Source organism: Garra rufa, chromosome 15, assembly GCF_049309525.1.
Source record: "Garra rufa chromosome 15, GarRuf1.0, whole genome shotgun sequence".
Classification (NCBI taxonomy): domain Eukaryota; kingdom Metazoa; phylum Chordata; class Actinopteri; order Cypriniformes; family Cyprinidae; genus Garra; species Garra rufa.
This window is the reverse complement of record NC_133375.1, coordinates 32,964,241-32,988,549: the sequence shown is the minus strand read 5'-3', so window position 1 is coordinate 32,988,549 and position 24,309 is coordinate 32,964,241. Positions and strand designations below refer to the sequence as shown.

At 34.2% G+C, this 24,309-nt stretch overlaps 1 protein-coding gene across 6 annotated transcripts in view; it reads right to left on the bottom strand.

Moving 5' to 3' along the window:
* atp2b3a (ATPase plasma membrane Ca2+ transporting 3a) overlaps positions 1-24,309 on the bottom strand; it is a 36,145-nt gene that overhangs the window by 1,087 nt on the left and 10,749 nt on the right. Inside the window, exons 3-22 of one of the 6 annotated variants that reach the window (XM_073819630.1) lie at positions 23,624-23,821; positions 22,942-23,199; positions 20,480-20,605; positions 17,405-17,533; positions 17,049-17,114; positions 16,816-16,854; positions 15,461-15,625; positions 14,615-14,829; positions 14,236-14,478; positions 13,883-14,124; positions 12,239-12,473; positions 11,852-12,031; positions 11,237-11,324; positions 10,549-10,655; positions 9,996-10,187; positions 8,582-8,795; positions 8,162-8,373; positions 7,024-7,131; positions 6,732-6,914; positions 4,112-4,265 (exon numbers count right to left, since the gene is read on the bottom strand). In XM_073819630.1, the coding sequence (XP_073675731.1) occupies positions 4,112-4,265; positions 6,732-6,914; positions 7,024-7,131; positions 8,162-8,373; positions 8,582-8,795; positions 9,996-10,187; positions 10,549-10,655; positions 11,237-11,324; positions 11,852-12,031; positions 12,239-12,473; positions 13,883-14,124; positions 14,236-14,478; positions 14,615-14,829; positions 15,461-15,625; positions 16,816-16,854; positions 17,049-17,114; positions 17,405-17,533; positions 20,480-20,605; positions 22,942-23,199; positions 23,624-23,821 (3,354 nt within the window). The remainder of the gene's footprint in view (positions 1-4,111; positions 4,266-6,731; positions 6,915-7,023; positions 7,132-8,161; positions 8,374-8,581; positions 8,796-9,995; positions 10,188-10,548; positions 10,656-11,236; positions 11,325-11,851; positions 12,032-12,238; positions 12,474-13,882; positions 14,125-14,235; positions 14,479-14,614; positions 14,830-15,460; positions 15,626-16,815; positions 16,855-17,048; positions 17,115-17,404; positions 17,534-20,479; positions 20,606-22,941; positions 23,200-23,623; positions 23,822-24,309) is intronic. The other 5 variants (XM_073819626.1, XM_073819628.1, XM_073819627.1 and 2 more) reach the window with 5 other exon arrangements.

Genomic DNA, 24,309 nt, shown 5'->3' with positions numbered 1-24,309 from the left:
TACGTCAAGGGTGCGGGGTAGGAGATGTCAAAGGGAAGAAAATGGAGGGATCAAAGGGACAGAGAGGTGGAGAGAAGTTTAGTCCCCCTTTCGCACTACTCGCACACTTTCAGCTAGCTGAGCTGCGAGAGCTGAAAGTTTCACATCCATTAAGGCCTGAGGTGCAGTAGGCCTTTGAAAAGAAACAAAACTCCACAGCCATTCTATAGGCCTCTATAGAATGACGCCCGAAAACAATAATCGAAATCCAAGTTGTAATTACAAGAGGAAAAGCAAATCTCAAGATGATGATACACAAGACGGCAAACACAAAAAAATAGTTCCAATAAAACGGAAGGATACCATAAATATCGTGAATGTGATCTGTCAAAGCAGCCTTAGCCCCCTTTCTTCTAAACCGTGGATCCAATGAATGACACATTTCAGCTTTTATTGATCGGAAAGTTAGATTTTTTTTAAAACCTCTGTTTTATGAGCAGAAAGTCAAATTAGTGAGCGTAAAAAAACAACAGATCAAAATTAAAAAGTTCAAAAACGGAATTACAACTTTCACTGTTGCCAGTTCAATACCAGGTGATATTAAAATTCATGAAACACTCTAAGAGAAGCAAAAAACATGCAAACAAACGACAGTGAACACAGAAAACAATGATTTTGAAGGTACACGTCACCATGTGGTACAAACACACACAGAAAGTGAGGTACACACTACACGGCTGTGCACAGAACGCACAAACACAAAAAACACACAAATAAAGACATGCGTATTCACATACTGTTGGTGTTGACAAATTCTGTAATACAGATTCAACAGTCTTGAAAAAACAGATTGCATTAGTTACTGTAAGCATTATTTATTGTTCTGACATCATCAGTTTTCTATTTGTTACATTTATAGGGTATATTCGTAAGCCCACTTTCAATGAAAAAAATAAATAAACAGAAAGCAAAGTATCTTTGATTATATTAGCTCACTCTAATACGAGGACATTTAGAAGATCTTGATTGCCTTGTTTTTTTGAAAACTCTCTATGCCCTCAAAAGTATGAACACATTAAATGGGACTCGTCTCCCATGCAACCATGCACAATAATTCAAGTTTCCTCTTCCCGTTCATGCATGGCATGCAAGTACACATTCAATAGAAAAAAATATCAAAGATCAAAACGGTCCATGTTCCTTTTTCTGACATCCGTTCTCGTCATGGTGGTGAAAATGCATCTTCTTCGTGTGTGTGACCATGCATGTCGGACATTCATCGGACGTAAGTTTTTGCTTTCTTTCCCGCTCTCTGCATTCTACATGCATAGCCAAACCACGTTTCGGGAATGACCACAAAGCAATGTGACTGACAGAGGGAAGGGACTTCACAACATGGACACAACAGCGCTTCTGCGGATTTGTTTTTCCAAAGAGCCATTCGTTTTGAGCTGTTTGCTTTGCTAGGCAGCACTGACTTTGTAAACTTTCGAGTATAAGGCCCAGAATTTGCAATGGAGAAAAAAAACTGCAGCTAGTCTTTTGTAGTTCAGGCACTGGATGGAAAAACAGAAAAGGGATTGTGTTTGAATCGCTCCAAACACATCACATCAGAACTCCTCATGACAGACGGCAAGAGAAGGGAGGTGAAAAGACAGACGTTTGACGGATGGAGGTCTAAATCTACGGCACAAAGTCACGTTCTTTTGTTGTGGCGTCACGGCCCAACAAAAGCTTTTGAGAAGCAGCCCTCTTGTGCAACATCACCAAGGCATGTCTACATTATTTTGCCAAACTATAAGCATCAAGAAATATACACTAAATGTTTAGTTGCTAAAGACAATGAAACAAGGACAAAGATGAAAAATAAAAACGATATAATAAAAATAATATAAACGGACAAGACTGACAAGACAGGACTGGATAAGACACTAAAAAAACCTATGTTAAAAAACATTCTCAAAGGTTCATAAATAAAAGGAACTGAAGATTAAAGGATTAGTTCACTTCCAGAACAAAATTTACAAATAACTTACTCACCCCCTTGTCATCTGAGATGTTCATGTCTTTCTTTCTTCAGTCGTAAAGAAATCGCTTGAGGAAAACATTTCAGGAAGTTCTCCATTTAGTGGAATTCTATGGTGGCCGCAAGAACTTCCAAAATGCAGTTTAAATGCAGCTTCAAAGGGCTCTAAACGATCCCAGCCGAGGAAGAAGGGTCTTAGATAGTGAAACGATCTGTTATTTTCTAAAAAAAAAAAAAAAAAAGTTCATACACTTTATAACCACAAATGCTTGTCTTGTCTAGCTCTGTGATGTGCATGAGTACTCTGTTTCATGACAGTTAGGGTATGTCTCAAAACTCCCATCTCATTTTCTGTTTTACCTTTTTTTGTAAAGTGCGTTTGACCTTCTTTGCACTTTCACTTTGTAAACACTGGGTCGGTACTTCTGCAGCAATGTAGGACAATTTTGAAGAAGTTGGAGGAGAAAATGATGGGAGTTTTGAGACATACCCTAACTGTATTGAACAGGAGTACACAGAGTACACATGTGCATCGCAGAGCTAGACAAGACGAGCATTTGTGGTTAAAAAGTATATAAACTGTATTTTTTTTTAGAAAATAACTGATTGTTTCACTAGCTAAGACCCTTCTTCCTCGGCTGGGGTCATTTAGAGCCCTTTGAAGCTGCATTTTAACTGCATTTTGGAAATTCAAACTCGTGGGCACCATAGAAGTTCATTATATGGAGAACATTCCTGAAATGTTTTCCTCAAACGATTTTCTTATGACGAGCATTTCTGGTTGAAAAGTATATAAATTGTACATTTTCTTAGAAAATAACCGATTATTTTACTAGATTAGACCCTTCTTCCTCGGCTGGGATCATTTGGAGCCCTTTGAAGCTGCATTTAAACTGCATTTTAGAAGTTCAAACTCGCAGGCACCGTAGAAGTCCATTATATGGAGAACATTCCTGAAATGTTTTCCTCAAAAAACACAATTTCTTTACGACTGAAGAAAGAAAGACATGAACATCTTGGACGACAAAGGGGTGAGTAAATTATCTGTATTTTTTTGTTCTGGAAGTGAACTAATCCTTTAACATTGAAGGGGAAGTGATAATGAAGCTGGGGGGCTTTCCAGCTGGGCTAATGCTCGGTGGTCTCTTTGAAGGGATTTGGAAACGCTAAGACGCAGCTGCTTTCTTTAGACCACGGAAAAGATCGCTTCTGGTACCTGGAGGGCAATGTTGATGTTATATTTGGTGCATTAAACCCTCGTAAACAAATCACTGTCTGTGAGAATGACTTTCAAGAAGACGGTCCCCAAAAAACAAATCATAGCAGCAGATAGTAAGAAAGCTTTTCTAATGTGTAGAAACTCAAGCAGCATTAGATGACAAACCTGTAAAGAGAGAAAGGAGAATCTGAACACAAAGGCGCACAAAAACAGAGCAAAAAACATGGCACACTGTATACAAGTATGCTTTTTGTCCTGAACGGGATAGAAAAACGTTAGCATTGTCAATGCTAATATATGCCTAAAGTGAAAATGGCAGCAGAAACCATTATGGGCTTATACTCGCAGGTTTACAACAGTCAACCTTTTGCTTTTCGTTGTTCCCATGTTGTCAAACATCTTAATTCTCAATTCAGTTCAATAGTCGTTTGGCTCTTTCGAGTGAAATTCTGGTAGCCCTTTACGGCAACATTGATTTGAGGGAGAATTATTGGCAAATCAAGCAACGGGAGAATCAAAAAAAGGCAACAAGAAAAAGAAAACCAGCCTTATCTTGGCAGCACCAAGCCAGAATTAAAGCGAGAGCGGGAAATAAGTTATGAGGTAGCAAGGAAGGAGGAAAGAAAGAGAAAGAAAGATAGAAAGGCCACAAACGAACAAGCGAAACTAAAAATGCACATGTAGAGAGATGAAGCAGATGCTCCAATGGTAATCTGCTCTCTCTTTCTCTTGCACACACACACACACATACTCAACATTCAGCAGCCTAGTCGCGTTTGAAGGCAGGCAACAATGCACGTATGTATGTGTGTGTGTGTGTGTGTGTATGCTAGGCATCTGAGTGCACGGGCTCTACGAGGTGCCGTTAACGGAATGTAAGGACTCACTCCCGGGGGCACCAGTTGCATTGGCAGTGGAGAGAACTACGTGAGAGGGAGTAGAATTATTGGTTACGTCATGGAGTTGGCTGAGCACTGAAGAGCGGCGTCTCACTGCACCCTGAAACGAACCACTTCTCTTGAAGGTACTCACTACCTCCATCTGCAGGAGAGAGAGAGAAGGACATCACACAGACAGGCGAATGAGCTTCATGAAATGAATGGCCGGGGATTTAATCACTCGAGGGGGTTTGGGGAGGAACGGCTTGCAGGGAAAGCAGCATTTCAAACATAGTGTTTAAGGGTGTTTCTTCAACTATGAGCACTTTAGTAATTTTTTAACATAATAAAAGTATTACTATTAGTTAAAAAACAGTCAAATAATGTAAATATTAAAAAAGAATATATACACACACATACACATATATATATACATACATACATACATACATACATACATATATATATATATATATTATTTTTTTATATAGAAATATATTTAATGGTCACTTTATTGATTTTTAATAAATTTATAGATTTTAATTTTCTTTCTGTTACATGAAACATTAAAACTATTGTAATGATTATGAATGAAAACATATATTTATTTATTTATATATATATATATATATATATATATATATATATATATATATATATGTAAATACATTAAATGCACATATATCATTTCATCCTTGAAAGAGCCCAACTTTCAATCTTAATATATAAAAATACATTACAATTATTACATTTTTAAAACTTAGTTTCAAAACTAAGTGAAATAATCATAAATAATTTTAATATTTTTTACAATATTATGTTTTATATATATATATATATATAAGTGAAATAATTATAGGTAATTTAAATATTTTTAATAAATAATATTTTCAACACAGTTGCTTCAACTATAAACACTTTATTGATTTTTTATTAAATCTAATAGATTTTAATTTCCTTTTTATTATATGAAAAATTGCAACTATTGAAATGAATATATGAATGTTAATACATTAAATGTTATTATTACTAATATTAATTATTAGTATTATTACAATTTTAAAACTTAGTTTCAAAAAAGTGATATCTTTCACTTTGTAAAATAAAGAAAATATATGTAATAATATTTTTGTTAATAAATATATATATTAATATATTGTTTTATATTTATATTATTTAGATTTATTTCTTCAACTATGAAGACTTTATTTTTAGTTATTTTTGGTACATGAAACATTAAAACTATTGTAATGATTATATGAATCTTACATTAAATGTATAAGTAATTTAAATATTTCTAATAAGCATTATTTTTAACATATTTTTTTCCTCAACTATGAGCACTTCATTGATTTTTTATTAAATCTAATATCTTAATTTTCTTTATATTATATGAAACATTACAACTATTGAAATGAAATGTATGTCAATCCAATAAATATGATTATTATTACTAGCATTAATTATTAGTATTATTACAATTTAAAAACTATTTGTTTCAAAACAAAGTAAAATAATGTTTCACTAAGATATATATATCTTAAACTGTGAAGACTTCATTATTTTTATTAAATCTAAAAATGTTTATAAATATGTAATAAATAACTTTACTTTTGTTATATGAAACATTAAAACTTTTGTAATTGTTATACGAATGTTATATTAAATGTATAAATTGCATATAAAATGTTATCTTTGAAAGAGCCCAACTTTCAATCATAATTATAAAAATACATCATAAAAGTATTACATTTTTAAAACTTCTAGTTTCAAAGTAAAGTGAAATGATCATAAATACTTAAAATATTTGTAATAAATATTATTATATAAATGTTCGATTTATTTTTTTATTACACAAATTATGGCTGTCGCTTAGCAGTGGCATTATTTCCATCACAACCAACAATCGTATTTCTAGCAAGTAGTGAATGCTTAAAATAATGAGAAATGGGACGTGATGTGTGAAGAAAATATTTTTTGTCTTATTTTTTTTATTAGCATTTCCAATCGAGCTTTAATTTTGTGAAATAATGTAAAACACTATAAAAATATTTAATTTAGTCTATTTAGGATACATAAACTGCTATCTATGAAATTTCACAAAAATGATTAAAATGTAATTTCCACCACAATGTTATCGAACACAAAACAGTTTGACGTGTGGTGAAAAAAAGTGCAAAAGTGCCTACACTTGAAGAAACACAGTGTACAAAAACCAGGATAATATTTAAAACTTCAAAAAAGCCAATAATAGTTACCAAGGAGCGACATAATACATGGAGACGCAGAGCAAGTAGCAGAGTAGCAGTAAAAGGACTCAATAAAACAGCGTGATATAGCAGCAGAGAGAATAAAGGATGAAGTGAGGGAGAGAGAGAAGTTAAGATTTACAACACAGAAAGCTTGTTAAATATTAATATTTCATCCATTTATAAAGGCTGGTGAAGAAAGAAAAATATGTTTGAGTTATGAGGAAAGTAAAGTTCGAAAAAAGTGCGCAAACTAGAGCACAGAAGGCATTTGGTATATTTTAAGGCAGTGCGTGTCTACACGGGAACAGCTGTCCCTGTCAGAAACAACGCAAACGCAGCGTTAAACCAGACAGGACGAGACAGAGACTGAACGTCACCTGAGTCTGAATTCGGTTGAGTCCTCTAAACCACAGGATCTGTCCTCGTCTCAGCTCTCTCTCGGCATAGTCAATCTCCTCCTCATCCTCCGCTAGGTCTTCATCCATGATCTCGTCTGGAGCCGGCCCGTGGCCCGCTTCCTTCAGACACTTCAGCTGATGTGCTGGCACTGATGATATCACCTAGAGAGAAAACAATTCAATGAAGTACAACAAAAGCTGATACTCTGGAACTCATTTTCTGTTTTTGAGAGCATCTAGAATGGAAAAGGAGTGGGATTGCAGCACTTACCTGTCCCCAGATCAGCTCTGCCATTCCTACAAACAGGCACCAAAGCCATTGCTCCACATTTAATGGGGAACAGCTGAAGGGTTTCCCACCAAACTGCACAATGACAAACTATAGCATACACAGATACAGGAGTTGAGTGATTTACTTTCAATCGTGTGTGAAGCACAAATGCATCATGTAATATATATATATATATATATATATATATATATATATATATATATATAGGGAAAGTACACTACCAGTCGAAAGTTTTTAATGCTTTTTAAAGAAGTCACCAAGCCTGCATTTATTTGATCCAAAGCAAAAACGGTACAATTTTGAAATATTTTACTATTTAAAATAACTGTTTTCTATTTGAATATATTTCAAAATGTAATTTATACCTTTGATTAAAAAAAAGCACAATTTTCAGCATCATTACTTCAGTCTTCAGTGTCACATGATCTTCAGAAATCATTCTAATATGCTGATTTGCTGCTCAAGAAACATTATTATTATCAATATTTAAAACAGTTGAGTACATTTTTATTCTTTGACAAATAGAAGGATCCAAAGATCAGCATTAAAATGTATTTTTTTGGTAAAGAAATGATAGGAATTAATACTTTTATTTAGCAAGGATGATTTAAATTGATCAAAATTGATGATAAAGACAAAACATTCCCACTTCCGATAAATGCTGTTCTTCTGAACGTATTCATCAAATAAACTTGAAAAAATTATATTCAGCTCTTTTCATTATAATAAAAACAAATGTTTTTGAACAGCAAGTCAGAATATAAGAATGATTTCTAAAGGATCATGTCACTGGAGATATCATGCTAAAAATTCACAGGAATAATTTACATTTTAAAATATATTCAAATAAAAAAACGTTATTTTAAATAGTTAAAAAATACTTCAAATTTTTACTGTTTTTCTGTACTTTGGATCAAATAAACGCAGGCTTGGTGAGCAGAAGAGACTTCTTTTAAAAAACACTACAAATCTTACTGTTCAAAAACTTTTGACTGGAAGTGTAAACATTAAAAAAGTCAAACGTTTGAATGGTTGTGTAAGTATGGCATTTGTTTAAAAAAGACTATTAAACAAGTAAAAATGGAAATCTTAAATCTATTCTTAAGTATGCGTTTACCTGTATTGCGAAGGTCCCCAGCACAATGGAACAGAAGATGGGGTTTGAAAAGATACCATCGAACACGTTCCTCTCTCCATGGATCTTACGGGCATTGATCTCATTGAAGAGTTGCATGAGGACAAATGTGTTAAAGATGATGGTGTAGTGCTCGGAGGGAGGAGAGTGAAGCGGAGCGTTACGTCCACTGTCTATGTCAAAGATCTTCTCACCTGAGCAAAAGGTCAGGAAAAGATGACGTAAGCATTCAAAGACAATATTCAATATCAACTGAAATCAATTAAATAAAAAAACATATAATATCAACCAATAAATAATTTGCCACATTAAGCATGTATCCTTAAAGTCATCAAAAGAAAGAGAACAAAGGTTACGTATTCCTCAAATTCTTTGACAGAACCAGTACGCAAAGTACCTTACCTACAAAGAGCAGGGTGAATATGATGATAAGCTGGAAAATTGCATGGCCAAGGATGTTCTTCATCATGGTTCTAGATATGAGGGGGTTGTTTCGGCCATAGGGCTTCCTCAGGAGCAACGCTTCGGTGGGCGGCTCTGTGGCAAGAGCCAGGGAGGCAAATGTGTCCATGATCAGATTTACCCACAGCATCTGTACCGCCTTGAGGGGTGAATCCTACACACAAAAACAGACCAAAAAAATAAAACACAGATTCAGGGTGTGTTCACACTTGTCTTGTTTGGTTTGATTAAAATGAACCCTGGTGCGATTGCTCTGTAAGTGCGGTTCATTTAAGTAAGTGTGAATGCTGCCATCCGAACCTTGGTGCGCACCAAACAAGCGGACAGTCCACTTCCAAACAAACTCTGGTGCGGTTCGAATGAAATATGAACACGGACCAAATACTTGTAAACGAATCAAAAACAGGAAGTAATGACAAGATGAAACGCTATGTGACATGATTTCATGAAGGGAACAAGCAGTGTACCCAAAACAAAAGGAGCAGTGATTAAATGAAGAGCAACAAGGAGGTAAAGTGCCTCGTATGAACTCCTTGTGAGTTCACAGGTGGTGAAAATAAAATCATATGTATGCAACAATGAGGGGGCTTAGTCCAGCAGACGGCATTGCGTGTATTCGACTTAAAGTGGCAATCAGCAGACAATCAGTGAATAGGTACTTTGATGTCATACGCCTTTTGTTTGGATTGTTCGGTAGGTTCCGTCACTAAATATATACGTAATTTAAAGCAACCAATTGAGTTGACCAACCAAATCACTATGCCTTTAGGTTCGGTTTCTTTAGGTTTGCTGTAAAAAAAATGCCAGTGTGAACGCTTAGTGGACCAGGACCAAATATATTATTTTCCTTTTTGGTCTGGACAAAATTAACCAAACAAACTGAACTAGTGTGAACACCCCCTCAATGTCAGGTTATATTCAAATGTTTCAGATCAGTAAGAAGTTTTAGTGTTTAGTTTTTAAAGTAAGTTTCTTAACCCAACCAAGGCTGAATTTGTTAAAAAAACAAACATTTTTTAAATACCTGTTCTATATTTCAATATATTTTAAAATGTAATTAATTTCTGTGACGTTCAAACTGCATCAGCATCATAATTGTCCTTCAAAATGAGTCTAAAATACTGATTTGGTGCCCTTGAAAATTGTGCTGCTTAGTTTTTTGTGCAAACCATGATATACATTTTTTTAAGGAATCTTTGATGAATAGAAAGTTCAAAAGAACTTTTTATTTGAAACACAAACATTTTGTAATATCACTTTTGACCAATGTAACATGACCTTGCTAGATAGATAAAAGAGTACAAAAAAGTAAATTCTTGAAAAGTTGTAGACATATATAATCATATGCATGTACCTGCGTGATGCAGGCTCCAGTGAAGGCTACAATGACAGCCACCACATTCACTGTGAGCTGAAACTGTAAGAACTTGGAGATGCTGTCATACACATTCCGTCCCCACATCACAGCCTTTACTATGCTGGAGAAGTTATCATCCGTCAGGATGATGTCAGAGGCCTCCTTGGCCACATCCGTACCAGCAATGCCCTGTGCAAACAAAGAAATACATTACTATTTTAGAACATCTTTAAATCTGGTACATTTCAATTTAGTTTTGAATTTAAGAAATTAGAATCACAATTTTCCTTACAGATGCATTCTAGCTGATATGCACTGGTTTTCATATTAACTTTTCAAATGAACTTGAAGGGTGGTTTGAAAGATGGCTTTCGTATTTCTCAAAGAAGCAAGCTTTACTGTTATTCGAACCAGAGCCAAAGCAAACTTTCTAGAGTAAAAGAAACATCCATATGCTTTGAATGTCTCATATTTAAATTCAGATGGGATTATTATTACACTACGTGTACAAAGGCAGTCTTTCACATATTTAGTGAATGGATCTTCTTACCATTGCAAACCCCACGTCGGCTTTTTTCAGAGCAGGTCCATCATTTGTCCCATCACCAGTGACTGCAACCACCTGTCTTTGTTCTACAACGGTGCTGTCTATGATACCTGAACACAAGACACACACAAAACAAACAAAAAATACTAATAATCAATTTAAGACCAAAACATTTGTACATTTGACCAAAATGCTGAAAAAAAATCAGCACTGACATCAGGAAAAGCTTAGTCTCTCTGCTCAAGTCAGCATAATCAACGTCATTATATCATGATTACAATGTACCATAAGTGATTATGAGAGAATGTAAATAAAGAAATAGTTCACTCAAAAATGAAAATTCTTTAGTTAATTAGTGACCTTTATGTTGTTCCAAACCTCAACTTCGAAACACAAATTAATATATATTTTTTTAAATTTAAGCACTCTCTTACCCTCCATTGACAGCAAGGGTCCTGCCATGTTCGAGGTCCAAAACAGTACTAAGAGCTTTGTTAAAATTTAACATCAGTGGTTTAACCACAATTTTATGGAGCTAGAATACTTTTTGTGCACAAAAAAAATCTGGAATGACATGAGTAATTAATGAGAGAATTTCCAGTTTTGGGTGAATTATCCCTTTAAGGACATAACAGAGAGGTATTCATTCCCACAGGAAAAAGGTATGAACGTAACTGAAGAAGAGACTTACCTTTGACTAGTGTGTGTTTGTCTGTAGGGGACGAACGAGCAAGAACTCTGAGCTTGGGCCAAATTTTGTCGATGCGTTCTTGCTCAATCTGCAAAAAGGTCGAAAAGAAAAACAAATATTTCTACACCACCATTATAAAGATTTTTGAATTTTAAAAAAGGGATTTTTAGAAAAAAATCATTCTCACCTAGGATTAATTTGCTTCATCAAAAATACAGTAAAAACAGTAAAATTGTAAAATATTATTATTTAAATATTACTAAAAATTCTATTTTAACAAAGTTTAAATGCTAATATTTTTGTGGAAATTGTGATACTTTTTTTTAGAATACTTTGATAAATAGAAAGTTCAAAAGAACAGCATTTATTTTAAAAAATTCAATAACATTGTCTTTACTATCACTTTTGATAAATTTATTCAAAAATAAAAAAAATTTGAACAGCAACACCGTATATGTAACTTCGTAAATCATCGCTCATTTAGATATTTTTAGCATTTCATTTTTAACATTGTATTTGTGCATGTTATGTTTTTTAAATGAATCTTTGCAATAAGGATTTTGCAATAAAGCAGTAAAGATTTAAATAGAAATAGTTACTACATAAGCTCCATACCTCTCCTTTCTCATTCCTGATTCGCCTGTTGAAGTCCTTCCCTTCCATACATAGGAAGTCGTCACCAGGATGGATGATGCCACACTTGGCAGCGATGGCACGTGCAGTGTTTATGTTGTCACCCGTCACCATACGCACAGTGATGCCTGCTCGTTGGCACTTCCTAATGGCATCTGGGACCTGATGGGAATTATAATAAGCAAACCAGAACAGATATCAGTATCATAAAGATTACTCATATACAGCATCTTAAGACTTCTTAAGATTAAGGATTTTTAGAGATTAAACAGCATATGCAGTTTCCTAGGTAAATAAAAGAGATTACAAAAACTACTAAAAAACTAAGAGATTATACACATATCCAAGACAGAAAACTGGTCTGTATACCTCAGGTCGAACAGGGTCTTCAATGCCGACCACTGTGATGCAGGTAAGGTTGGAGACAATGTCTGTCTCGTTTTCCCAATCTGGCAAGGGGTCAGCTGGGAGCTCCCGGTAAGCGATGCAAATTGTACGAAGGCCATCGCATGCCATCGGTTCAATCACTTTCTTCACCATCTCATCTTTGTCCCGCGGCCTAAAAGCACGAGTTTCGCCATCGCGTGCCAAGATGAACGAGCACCTGGGATGAAGGCAGAACTGTTTCATTTCTTCTTCTTTTTTTAACTGCATTTTTTTTTTTAAAGACTACACTTTTTAAAATTTACCCAGAAGCTAGTCAAAAGGTGAGGTGTAATTGCTTCTTCCTGTTAACACTTAAGCATTATTTCTAGAATTATTTTCAGACAAACTGCATGCTATTAATTTTCAGAAGAAGAAAACTTTGTTTAACAAGGATTAATTTCAAAATTTGTAGCAACCTTATTGTCAAAAACTTAAACCTCAAAATTCTAATATTCTCCATTCTGTGTTCTTACAGCAGTATAAGATTAAAATAGTCTCTGAATTACAGAGATAGTTCACCAAAAAATGAAAATTCTGTCATTAACCACTCTTCCACATGTCGTTCCAAACCAGTAAGACCTTCCTTCATTTTCAAAACACAAATTAAGATATTTTTTGATGAAATCTGAGAGCTTTCTGAACCTGCATAGACAGCGACACAACTGACACGTTCAAGGGCCTGAAAGGTAGTAAGGACATTGTTAAAATAGTCCATGTGACATCAGTGGGTTAACCGTAATTTTATGAAGCTACGAGAATAATTTTTATGCACAAAGAAAACAAAATTCAAGAAATTTCTTCTCTTCCATGTCAGTCTTCAAACCGCATTTCATCAGAAATATCTTCTGAAGATGAGTAATTAATGACAGAATTTTAATTTTTTTTGGGTGAGCTAATCATTTAAATATTTATTTATCAATTTTTTTTTTTCAGTTTTATTTGCAACATTCCACAAGTACAATTTAGGTTTCGAAGAAAAAAGGAGTCCTTGGTTTGATAATTTTTTACAAATAAAATAAGTGAAATAAGATCAGTATTGTCTTCCTTTCCTATTAAAATACTTGCTAAGATGGATGCAAAAACGCAGAAAATCGAACCTGCTCTGAGTATTTTATGACGGATAAAAGTTTCGGAGGCAGTTTGTAAACTCAATCATGAGGTTGTATTTATTTTTTCAACACAAAAATGTCTAACTAAAATTTCGGACTTAAAAAAATTTCAAACCTTTGCAAAAGGTTGATTATCAAATTCAGTACGAAATATAACACGGTATAACTTGAAATACACTTTAAAAGGCTGAGGTCAGTAGTATTTTTAAATTTTTTTTTTAAAGATTGTCATTCACCAAAGCTGTATTTATTTAAAAAAAAGCAGTTAAAATTTAAATCACTTTTTAAAATATTTTAAAACAATTTATTCCTGTAATGGCAAAACTGAATTTTCCATAGCCATTATTCCAGTCTTCAGTTTCACATGGTCCTTCAGTATAATATGCTGATTTGCTGCTCGAGAACAATTTCCTATTATTATGCTTAATAAAGTGAGGATTCTTCGATAAACAGAAAGATAATAGACAACATCATTTACTTTTTGAGCAGGATCTCAGAGGCTCCTTTGCTGTATAAGCAGAAGCTTCCATCAGGCATCTGAATGACGGTGCTCATGGATTTTCTGACAGAATTAAAGGTGTAGACTTTATAGAGCTTCTCTTCTGGGATCTGCTCTCTCACAGCTTGGTAGTCTTGCTTCAGGTTCAACACGAGTCCCAGCAGAGCACATTCTGTCTTATTACCCACTTGTTTGGGCAGCCCACCTTCCTTATCTGCAGCCTGGGAGAAAAGGTGAGGACAGTGAAAGAATGAAATGACAGTCGTAAACTGTATCACTGTAATGCAAAGTTTACAGCTAAAGTTTAAAGTCTTTAACCAAAGTACTCTCACCATTATTTTGGAGGTGTAGGCGCAGTTCACAGCAATAGCACTGCTGAGGAGCTCCAGTGTCTTTGGGTTAATCTGATCTGGTCTTGGGATGTCATTGAAGTGCTGGTCCCCTATGTAAATCTGCACTACTGTCATCCGGTTAGTGGTGAGGGTCCCCGTTTTATCTGAGCAAATAGCTGTGGCATTGCCCATAGTCTCACATGCATCCAAATGACGCACCAGGTTATTGTCCTTCATCATTTTCTGTGGAAAGGCATTGATAGGAACAGTGTTAAAATGTTACTTGCACTGTGTGTGTAAATGACAATACCATGATGGAATTCAGGTGGAATCGTTCAACATAACTTTTCAGAAACTACTTATTAATAATTTGACTCACCTTAACGGAGTAGGCCAATGATATGGTGACAGCCAGTGGCAAACCCTCTGGCACGGCCACCACCAGGACTGTCACTCCGATGATGAAGAATTTGACAAAGTACTGCACATAAATAGGTGTGCATTCTGTCATCCAGACTCGTCCCTGAATGACGAATGTTTCGATCACGAAGTACAGCATCAGGATAATCACAGTAATGGCGGACATCACCAGACCTGAAATAAATCATACATCTGAATGTCTAGAAAAGTTATATCACATATAGATAAATTTACCATTTAAAATAACTTATTATTTTATATTTAAAATGTAATTACTCCTATCTTCAGTGTCACATGATCCTTCAGAAATCGTTCGGGTACACAATAAATATCTGTTATTATCATCAATAGCAGCAATAGCAAACTTTATAATGGCAGTAAATAGTGGTCAAGATTTTGACACAAATTAGAAGTAGAATTGTAAAGAAAATTGATGGATGATTTTGATATAGGCCAAGAGGAGAGAAATTTTCCTTTGCAGTAAACAAAACATGTTATCGGAAGCTGGATATTACAGTTCATTTTGCTTAGACACACACATCGATTCACTTCAGGAGGCCTTTATTACCCCCCCCCCCCCCCTGATTGTATTTGTCTGAAATAAGAAAGTCATATACATCTATGATGGCTTGAGGATGAGTAAATCATGGGGAAATTTTCATTTTTGGGAAAACCATCCTTTATATATATATAAAAAAGTCCAAACTTTTGAACAGTGGTGTTTAGTGTACTTATGCCTAAGTATGAGCAAAAATAACACAGCATTACGATCAAAAGAATTTTACGTAACATTAGACCTCCCCACCTGCTTTCCCGATTTGTACTGCCAGCTTGGTGAGTTTGCCCTGAAGAACCGATTTCTCCTTCTTGGGCACACTGGCTTTTTTCTTCTCTTTCTCCTCCACTTCCCCACCTTCTGCACTCTTCAGAGGCTGCATCTCCATAGCAACAGCCTCATCCTGTTTCTTAGCTATAGTAGGCAGAGCCAAAGTGATCAGGCAAGCAGAACTATAGGTAACTGTTAGAAATGTTAGAAACAGCAATACACAGAATAGCAAACAACACACTTTTTGTGGCTTATGGTATGCATACTGCGCACAGTATGCACAATACCTTGACCTGACCGATAAGAAATAAAACATCTGACAAAATACAGGTGAAGTCAAAAGTTTACATACACATTGCAGGATCTGCAAAATTATTTTAACAAAATAAAAAAGATCATACAAATACTTGTTAGTTTTTATTTAGTACTGACCTGAATTAGATATTTCACATAAATTACTCTGTTCAAAAGTTTACATACACTTGATTTTTAATACTGTGTTGTTACCTGAAGGATCCACAGCTGTGTCTGTTTTGTTTTGTTTAGTGGTAGTTGTTCATGAGTCCATTGTTTGTCCTGAACAGTTAAACTAACTTTGTGTATTTGAACCATTTCCAACAAGGACAGTATGATTTTGAGATCCATCTTTTCACACTGAGGACAACTGAGGGACTCATATGCAACAATACAGAAGGTTCAAATGCTTACTGATGCTCCAGAAGGAAAAATTATGCATTAAGCGTAAACTTTTTTCAATTTGAAGATCGGGGTAAATTGAGCTTAGCTTCTGAAGGGCAGTACTAAATGAAAAAAAAAATGATATTTAGGCAAAATAAGAAAAATGTACACATCTGTTTAAAAGTTTACATCCCTGGTTCTTAATTCATCATTTTTTCCTTTCTTGTAATAGTCGCATATAAGTTTCTCAGTTGTCCTAAGTGTGAAAAGATGGATCTCAAAATCATACGGTCATTGTTGAAAAGGGTTCAAATACACAAAAATGCTGAAAAACCAAATAATTTGTGGGACCTGAAGATCTTTTCTGAAGAACAGCAGGCAGTTTAACTGTTCAGGACAAACAAGGGACTCATGAACAACTATCACTAAACAAAAAAATCACAGCTGTGAATCATTCAGGTAACAACACAGTATTAAGAATCAAGTGTATGTAAACTTTTGAACAGGGTATTTTTTATTTATTTATTTTCTCTTGTGGATTATATGTAAACATATTTTATGTGAAATATCTTATTCAGGTCAGTTCCTAATAAAGACATGAATCTATCTGAACATGCCTCTTAAAAGTGATCGTAACTCAATTCTAAATCAGTCACCTTTGTTTTGATTGTTCTCCAGGGTCCCGTCTTGTTTCCCTGTGAAAGTTAATGCAGACGTTTAAACAAAACAAATATCGCTTCTGCTGCTTGAGGTCAATGTAGCTGACTTGAACAATAAAGTGCATGAGAAAGAAAACATAAAACATGGAGGGATAATATTTGACAGATATGGAGAGTTAAAACCAAGATGTCTGTTAATGAGTCATCTCTCTATTGTGAATGTGACCTACCATTTATGATGTTGTGTTCTTTGGCTTCAACACTGGGGAACTGCGTGGATGAATTACTATTGACCTCTGATAGAATTGTTGGAAACAGAGGATAGGACAAAAACGAAGGTGGTATGTAAAGACATAAAACAAAACATAAATGCTGAACAAAAGCAATGAAAAATCAACTCAAATGAGTGAGCAACATTTCCGAGCATTTCAATGCATTGAAATAGAATTAACCCAGACCATTAGACACTTTGTATCTGGATAATTCTGTGAGGGTATTCAAGCAAAATGGATTTTTTTTATTTATGATGTGCATGTTTAATCATGCTCAGTTTTTAATCACTTATCAAATATAGACAGATTCCAACCTTTCTTGCAGTCTTTCTTCTCTTCCTCCATCTCTCCGGCCCCCAGGAGGGTGAAGATGATTCCCGTTTGAGAGTTGACACCTACAGCGGTCACCAACATTTTCCCTGAGCCCTCCATTACATGAGTGCCTGCATTTTGTGAAACACAAAGACTTTTTACAGTATATACTTTTAACAATTTCTTCACAACTCTTTCCTTAAAATGCTCTTCAAACACTACATCCTCTCATGTCTTTCAATACACTTTACAGTCCCTCCATTTTTTTTTATTCTCATGCAAATTAAAATAGCTTATTGGCGCCATCTTGTGACTCAAAATGGATAGCTACTGAATAAAGGATGTCAATATTCACTTGCATGTTTACACATATTTTGAGCATAAAAACCTTTATAAATTACTTGAAGTTTAGGTGTATTTAATTAGAGCATGTTTCATCTAAAATTGATTATACAAATAATTATAACTCATACCAATTTTTTAAATTCATATTAAAAAAAAACGCTCAGTTGTAGAATGGTTACTTTATCTGCAGGATTTTGTAATCTTAAAGTGAAGTTAAAGGGAAATATAAGCCTATACTTATACTATTATTTCATCATTGACCAATCAATTGTACAAGATTGTTGTTATTTGTTGTGCTCACACTAGCCCCTGCACTTGTCTGAACCAAGGATCAAAATTAAAGCTGAAGTCCCCTCCATGGCCTTTCCTTTAAGCGAGTAATACAATTAAACTAAACCAGATTGCTTCTTTGTTCCCTGATTCAGTGCACATTAATTCTAGCTTTCTTTACCAGTATTTTGTCTTGTTTTCAAGGCAAAAGATATCAGAACACACATAAAAAACTAAACCAGATACATAAATAAGTACTTAATAAATGTACTTGAGAAGCACAATCTATTGCCAATGAGAGAATATATTTTTTACAGAGATAAACAAGACAATTACTGATTAAGACAATTACTTTGTACAGCATGCATTTCCTTCTTCACAACAGAAGCCTTCAAACATACATGTTGAGAAGAGATGCCTCTCCCATGATGACTGAGAAAATAATATGCACCCCTTGATGATTAATTGCACACACTGATGAACGACAAAAAGCCTTGTCAACAAAACAAGAAACAAAACAGGTTCATGGAAACATGCAGAAAGAGATCCTTAGAGATCCTATAGAGACAACATCTTAGCTTGCACAAGAGTTGCACCCGATTTTTCAAAATTCATCCTGATAAATCAAAGCAGATTTAAATTAAGAACCTCCTGCCTTCAAAACAAGTTCTCCCTCAGGCCATCCACCTCCTCAATGACCTTAAGAACTGACTGCACAGGCTGGAACTGATCCAGTACCGCTATACTTTAATCTACCAACATATATCATATGAGATCACATCAAATAAAAACTGTTTATTTATTTATTTAGACCTGAAAATAACCATAAAAGTTAGGATTTTAAAAACAGTTCGGATTAGCCTATTTTTCAGTGGTCTTTTGCAAACACCAAATTTATATAAGGAGGAGGAAACGGTGATGTTTGAGACTCACGGTATATTATGCCCATGTACAGAACTGTTATTATTCAACTACGCCAAGGTAAATACAGTTTTCCATTCTATGGCACCTCTAAAGCTGCATTTAAACTGCATTTTGGAAGTTTAAACTTGGGGGCACCATTGAAGTCCACTACATGGACATAATTCATAACATGTTTTCCTCAAGACACATGATTTCTTTACGACTGAAGAAAGAAAGACATGAACATCTTGGATGACAAAGGGGTGAGTGAACTATCTGTAAATTTTTGTTCTGGAAGTGAACTAATCCTTTAACAACTGGGGTCCCCTTTAAAACAAAGAACAGTTATAATGTAAAATGATTAAGAAATATTAAAGATTATCCAACATTTCTAGGTCATTAATCAAATAAATGACACTGATCATTAAGAGACCTTTGTATAAAAGGTCAGACCTTGCTCATTATTTTAAAATGTAATTCATGGCAAAGATGCATTTTTAGCCGCCATCGCTCCAGTAAAACAATAGCATTTATTTGACAAATAAATCTTTTGTTTTATTATAAATGTTTTTAACTGTTGATTTTGATTAATTTAATCAGTGTGCTGAATAAAAGTATTTAAAAAAGAAGAAAACATAGGCAAATCAAGCAAATGTGATGTTGAATTGGACACTCAAGGGAGTTAACGATATTCAGATTTTTTCTTAGTATTCATTATTCCTTGTTAATGTCAATTTAGCAATGCGAGTCCACTCTAATCATGTTACACATGCATTTTTCACATCAAATGTCTAAAAGCATGTAATGTTTCCATAGATTCCATTTCTCATTTTTCTTTCACACTTGATTATGTTAAGGTCGTGGGGTAGCGCTGCGTGTGTGGCAAAGAAACATCTGCTGTTCTGGTGAACTGCGATCATTAGAAAGAAGTGGCAGAGCAGGTCTCTGGAGGGCTGAACACAAATCTGAGCCTTTCTCCAGGAAGCAGAGATGAGGGAGGAAGCTGATTAACCTGTTTACCAGACCTCAGGGACGTTCTCTCATTAAACCAGTCAATAAGATTTAGCCCAAGCACTGCACAACCTGAGTGTTAAAGTATTGACAGAATACTTTGCGCAATCCCCATCCTCCTAAACAGCAAATTGGTTCAATTCAGATGGATTGTGACAGCGTCAGCTTAAATTAATTGATATTGGTAAGTTTGTGGACACAATGAAGACTTAGAGTATACAACATAAACATGCTGTTGCCATATAAGTAAAGAGAATACTGCCCCTGGGAATACGCATCCTGGGAATAAGCATCCAAACAAAACAACCTTTGCATGTTCAAGCCTGCAACCTTTTGCATTTTTAACCATATCTGTCCCAGTGATCTGAATTTTTAAACAGATGGTGAGTATCTTTTAGTATTTGTATGGTTTTGAATATTCAGAACCGTTTATGTGAAAACACACGCAAACATTCAGCACAACCTATGGCCATATGGCCTTACCCAGTCCGCACAAACCCACGCAAACATACAAACATATGTTCACTTATATAACCTTTACTCCCTACCTGACAGCAGCATGGGATCCTTGTCGCTGGATTTGCGTACGTGATCAGACTCTCCAGTCAGGGAGCTCTCATCGATCTTGAGGTCGTTCCCTTGGATGAGAATACCATCCGCAGGCAGGAGGTCGCCTAGGAGACCCCAGAGTGACAGCAACAGATCAATCTTACTAGCTTTAATGACCAAAATTGAAAAATTAAATATTCAAAAGGGATCTTCACATTTGTTGTATATTTTAACAATATATCTAAAAATAATTTAAATTGTAATTTATATACATTTTAAGTATAACTTTAAGGATTTACTATGGATAATATAATACCGATACAGTAAATTAATTATAAATGTATGTATTAATAAATGATTTAAATTGTTGAATGCAATTTATATTTGTAATACTATATCTAGAAATAACTTAAATCATAATGTATAAACTAACAAACAAATTGATTATAAATGCGTAATTTTTTCAATATTAGAATGCATTTTATAAATATAATTGTCTGTGATTTAAATATTTATGCTATTTGAATATAGATATAATCATACAAGATTATACGTTAAAATAAATTATACCTAACATTGTTTACATTTAGTTAATTTTACAAATTCATAAAGAATTTAAGTAAACAGTCATTTTGTAATGATCAAATTTATGTATAAATAAAGTTATATAATTTTTTATATGCATTTTTTTATGTTTATACAATTTTAAGCATGATTTTAAGGATTCACTATATGAATAATATAATACTAAAACAATAAACTGATACATATATATGTATGTAGATAGATAGATAGATAGATAGATACATATATATATATACACAAATATATATATATATATATATATATATATAAATAGATAACAGTGTTGTTTTCGTTGACGCCACTTTTTTTCATGACGATAACGAGACGATGACAAGATAAAAATGGCTCGTTGATGACTAAAACATGACGAGACGTGTGTGAGTTTTCGTTGACGAGACGAGAATAGACGAAAATGTTAGTGGGTGGTCCGTCAGACGTTTAAAATGCATGACATTTCCGCTTATTGTGCATGCCAATCAAAACCTAAAACGTATCTGCCGCTATGGCAAGCCGTTTTAGCATTAAATACTCTTTGCTATACTAGTATGCCAAGCCGTTTTAGCATTCCATCCTTGTTTGTCTTTTATGTTTTAAAACATTCCTTCATTATTGTAATTATTGGTGAAAATAGTCGATCCGGAAGCTCACATTGTGTTGAACTATAGATCTGCTATTTTCAGAACTTACAAGTGACACTACCCAACAGCAAAATACTTACTGACCTACATTAATTTGTTAAAAGACTACTTTTTCCTCTTTTTTGACTAAAACTAGACTAAAACCTTTTTGACTTTTTGTCGACTAAAACTAGACTAAAACCTTTTTGACTTTTCGTCGACTAAAATTGGACTAAAACTATCACATATAGAAGTGATTAAAATTTGACTAAAACTAATAAGCATTTTAGTCCAAAAGACTAAGACTAAATCTAAGATGGTTGTCAAAAACAACACTGATAGATAAACATTTATATAAAAATGTATAAATTTAAAATTTGTTTATGATTGTACAATATTATAATTTGTAAGTGAAAATAAATTATACGTAACTTGGTTTACTTGTAGATAATTGGATAAATTGCGAAATCATGACAAATTTAAGTAAACAGTAATTTTGTAAGGATCAAATGTATGTATATAATAAAAATTAATTATATTTTTCCAGGAAATTTATATATTTTAATATTATATCTAGATATAATTTAAATTATAATGTATATATACGCACAATTGTAGGTATAATTTTAAGGATTTGCTATATATATAATATATATATATATATATATATATATATATATATATATATATATATATAATACTAATTGAATAAACTAATTATAAATTTATGTACATATTAAATTATTACCATTTTAAAATTGCAATTTATATTTTAATACTATATCTAGAAATTATTAGAATTTACAAACATGCAAAGTTAAGTATAATTTGAATTATTTATTATAAACAATAAAATAATAGCAATACAACCTGATTATAAATGTGTAATTTTTTCACTTTTTGAATGCGGTTTATATATACAATTGTCTGTGGTTTAAATATTAGTGCTATTTGAAGATAGATAGATAGATAGATAGATAGATAGATAGATAGATAGATAGATAGATAGATAGATAGATAGATAGATAGATAGATAGATAGATAGATAGATAGATAGATAGATAGAATTACTTATTTTAAAAAGAACAGTATATAGACTTTTTATAGAGACAACTTTTTATAGAAACTTTATTTTTAAAGTTTTTAATAAAGGATCACCCCATGTGTGGCTCACATGTTACACACATTAACTAATAATTTATAATGTAATATGCTTTCATAAGAGATGATTTGTGGAGCCAATATTGAACTCTACTGACCATATTTGACCTGGGCAATATCCCCCACCACCATCTCAGCCACGGGGATCTGAATGACCGTGCCGTTCCGCACCACAGCGAAGCGTTGCTCCTGCTCAATACGGCTCTGCAGGCCACGGAACTGTTTTTCTTTGCTCCAGTCATTAAATGCTGTCACCAGCACCACGCAGAGCACCGAGAGCAGGATAGCTGCACCCTCGATCCAGCCCGCCTCCGCCTCTCCCTCGTCCTCCGCACCTGCACTTACAGTACCACACGCTGGAGAGAAAGAGAAAGTGATGGAAAGGTAAAAATGTGTGGGAGGAAAGTGAGTTTGAGTGTCTACTTGTAATCCTTTATATTCTTTTATCTATCCACCCATCTCTCACTCCATTCCTTCTATTCTTTGCTTTCTTAGTTATCCATGCAACTATACTGGTACTTACACTCAGGATTACTTTTAAAAATGCATTCAAACAGACAAGACAGACAAGAGTATTTTAGAGATGAAAATCTAAAAAAAATGTCTTGATATAAACACGTACAGGTAGCAGTGTTAATATTAGCAGAATAAAGGTCACCAATTTTCATGGGGCTACACCATGAAGCATATCACGTTTTCCCTGAGCTTCTGATAAAAAAGGCCAGAAATCCCTTTTTAAATATTTGTATTTTTCCACTGAATACTTAGAGACCAAGTCACCTTCACCGTCCCCTCCTGGCGGCTGGTAAAAGGACAGTCCGAGGGAAATAATTGCCGCTATTTCCAGGATTATGAGGGTAACATCCTGCAGAGCCTCCCATACGAGTTGTAGGAAGGTCTTGGGCTTCTTAGGAGGGATGAAGTTCATTCCAAACACTTGCCGACGTTTCTCCAGGTCCGCAGGATTGTCCGATAATCCTTTTGGAGGAAAATACGGTGGTTAAAGTCATTGTTACCATTTAAAACTTACTAACAGAAATTCTGTAAGATGCACGTTGGTGTATTGATTTTAAAGCTGCAGTCCATAAATTTCGCCTCTTTGTCGCCATCTCTGTTTGAAACCTGCAATTGCAGTTACTTGCAAAATTTTCATCTGTAGGTGTTTTGAGTTGTACCTGTATTACAGAATCACTGTCTTGGAAGTATGACCCAAATAAGAATTTTCACCGGATATTTTCATGAATAAGTAAGTAACATGTCCGCCAACTGAGGAAAACTGCATTCCAATAAATCACGCTACTAATGGTGATTCGCTTAGCTCATATCACATCAAACCATGCAAATTATCACTTTGTTCTCAAATTGTTAATGTTAACAAAATCAGCATTGTGTGACTATGTGTTTATAGTGTGTATTAGCGTTACATGTAGATTTCAATTTTTAAATTTTAAATTAAACTGGACCAC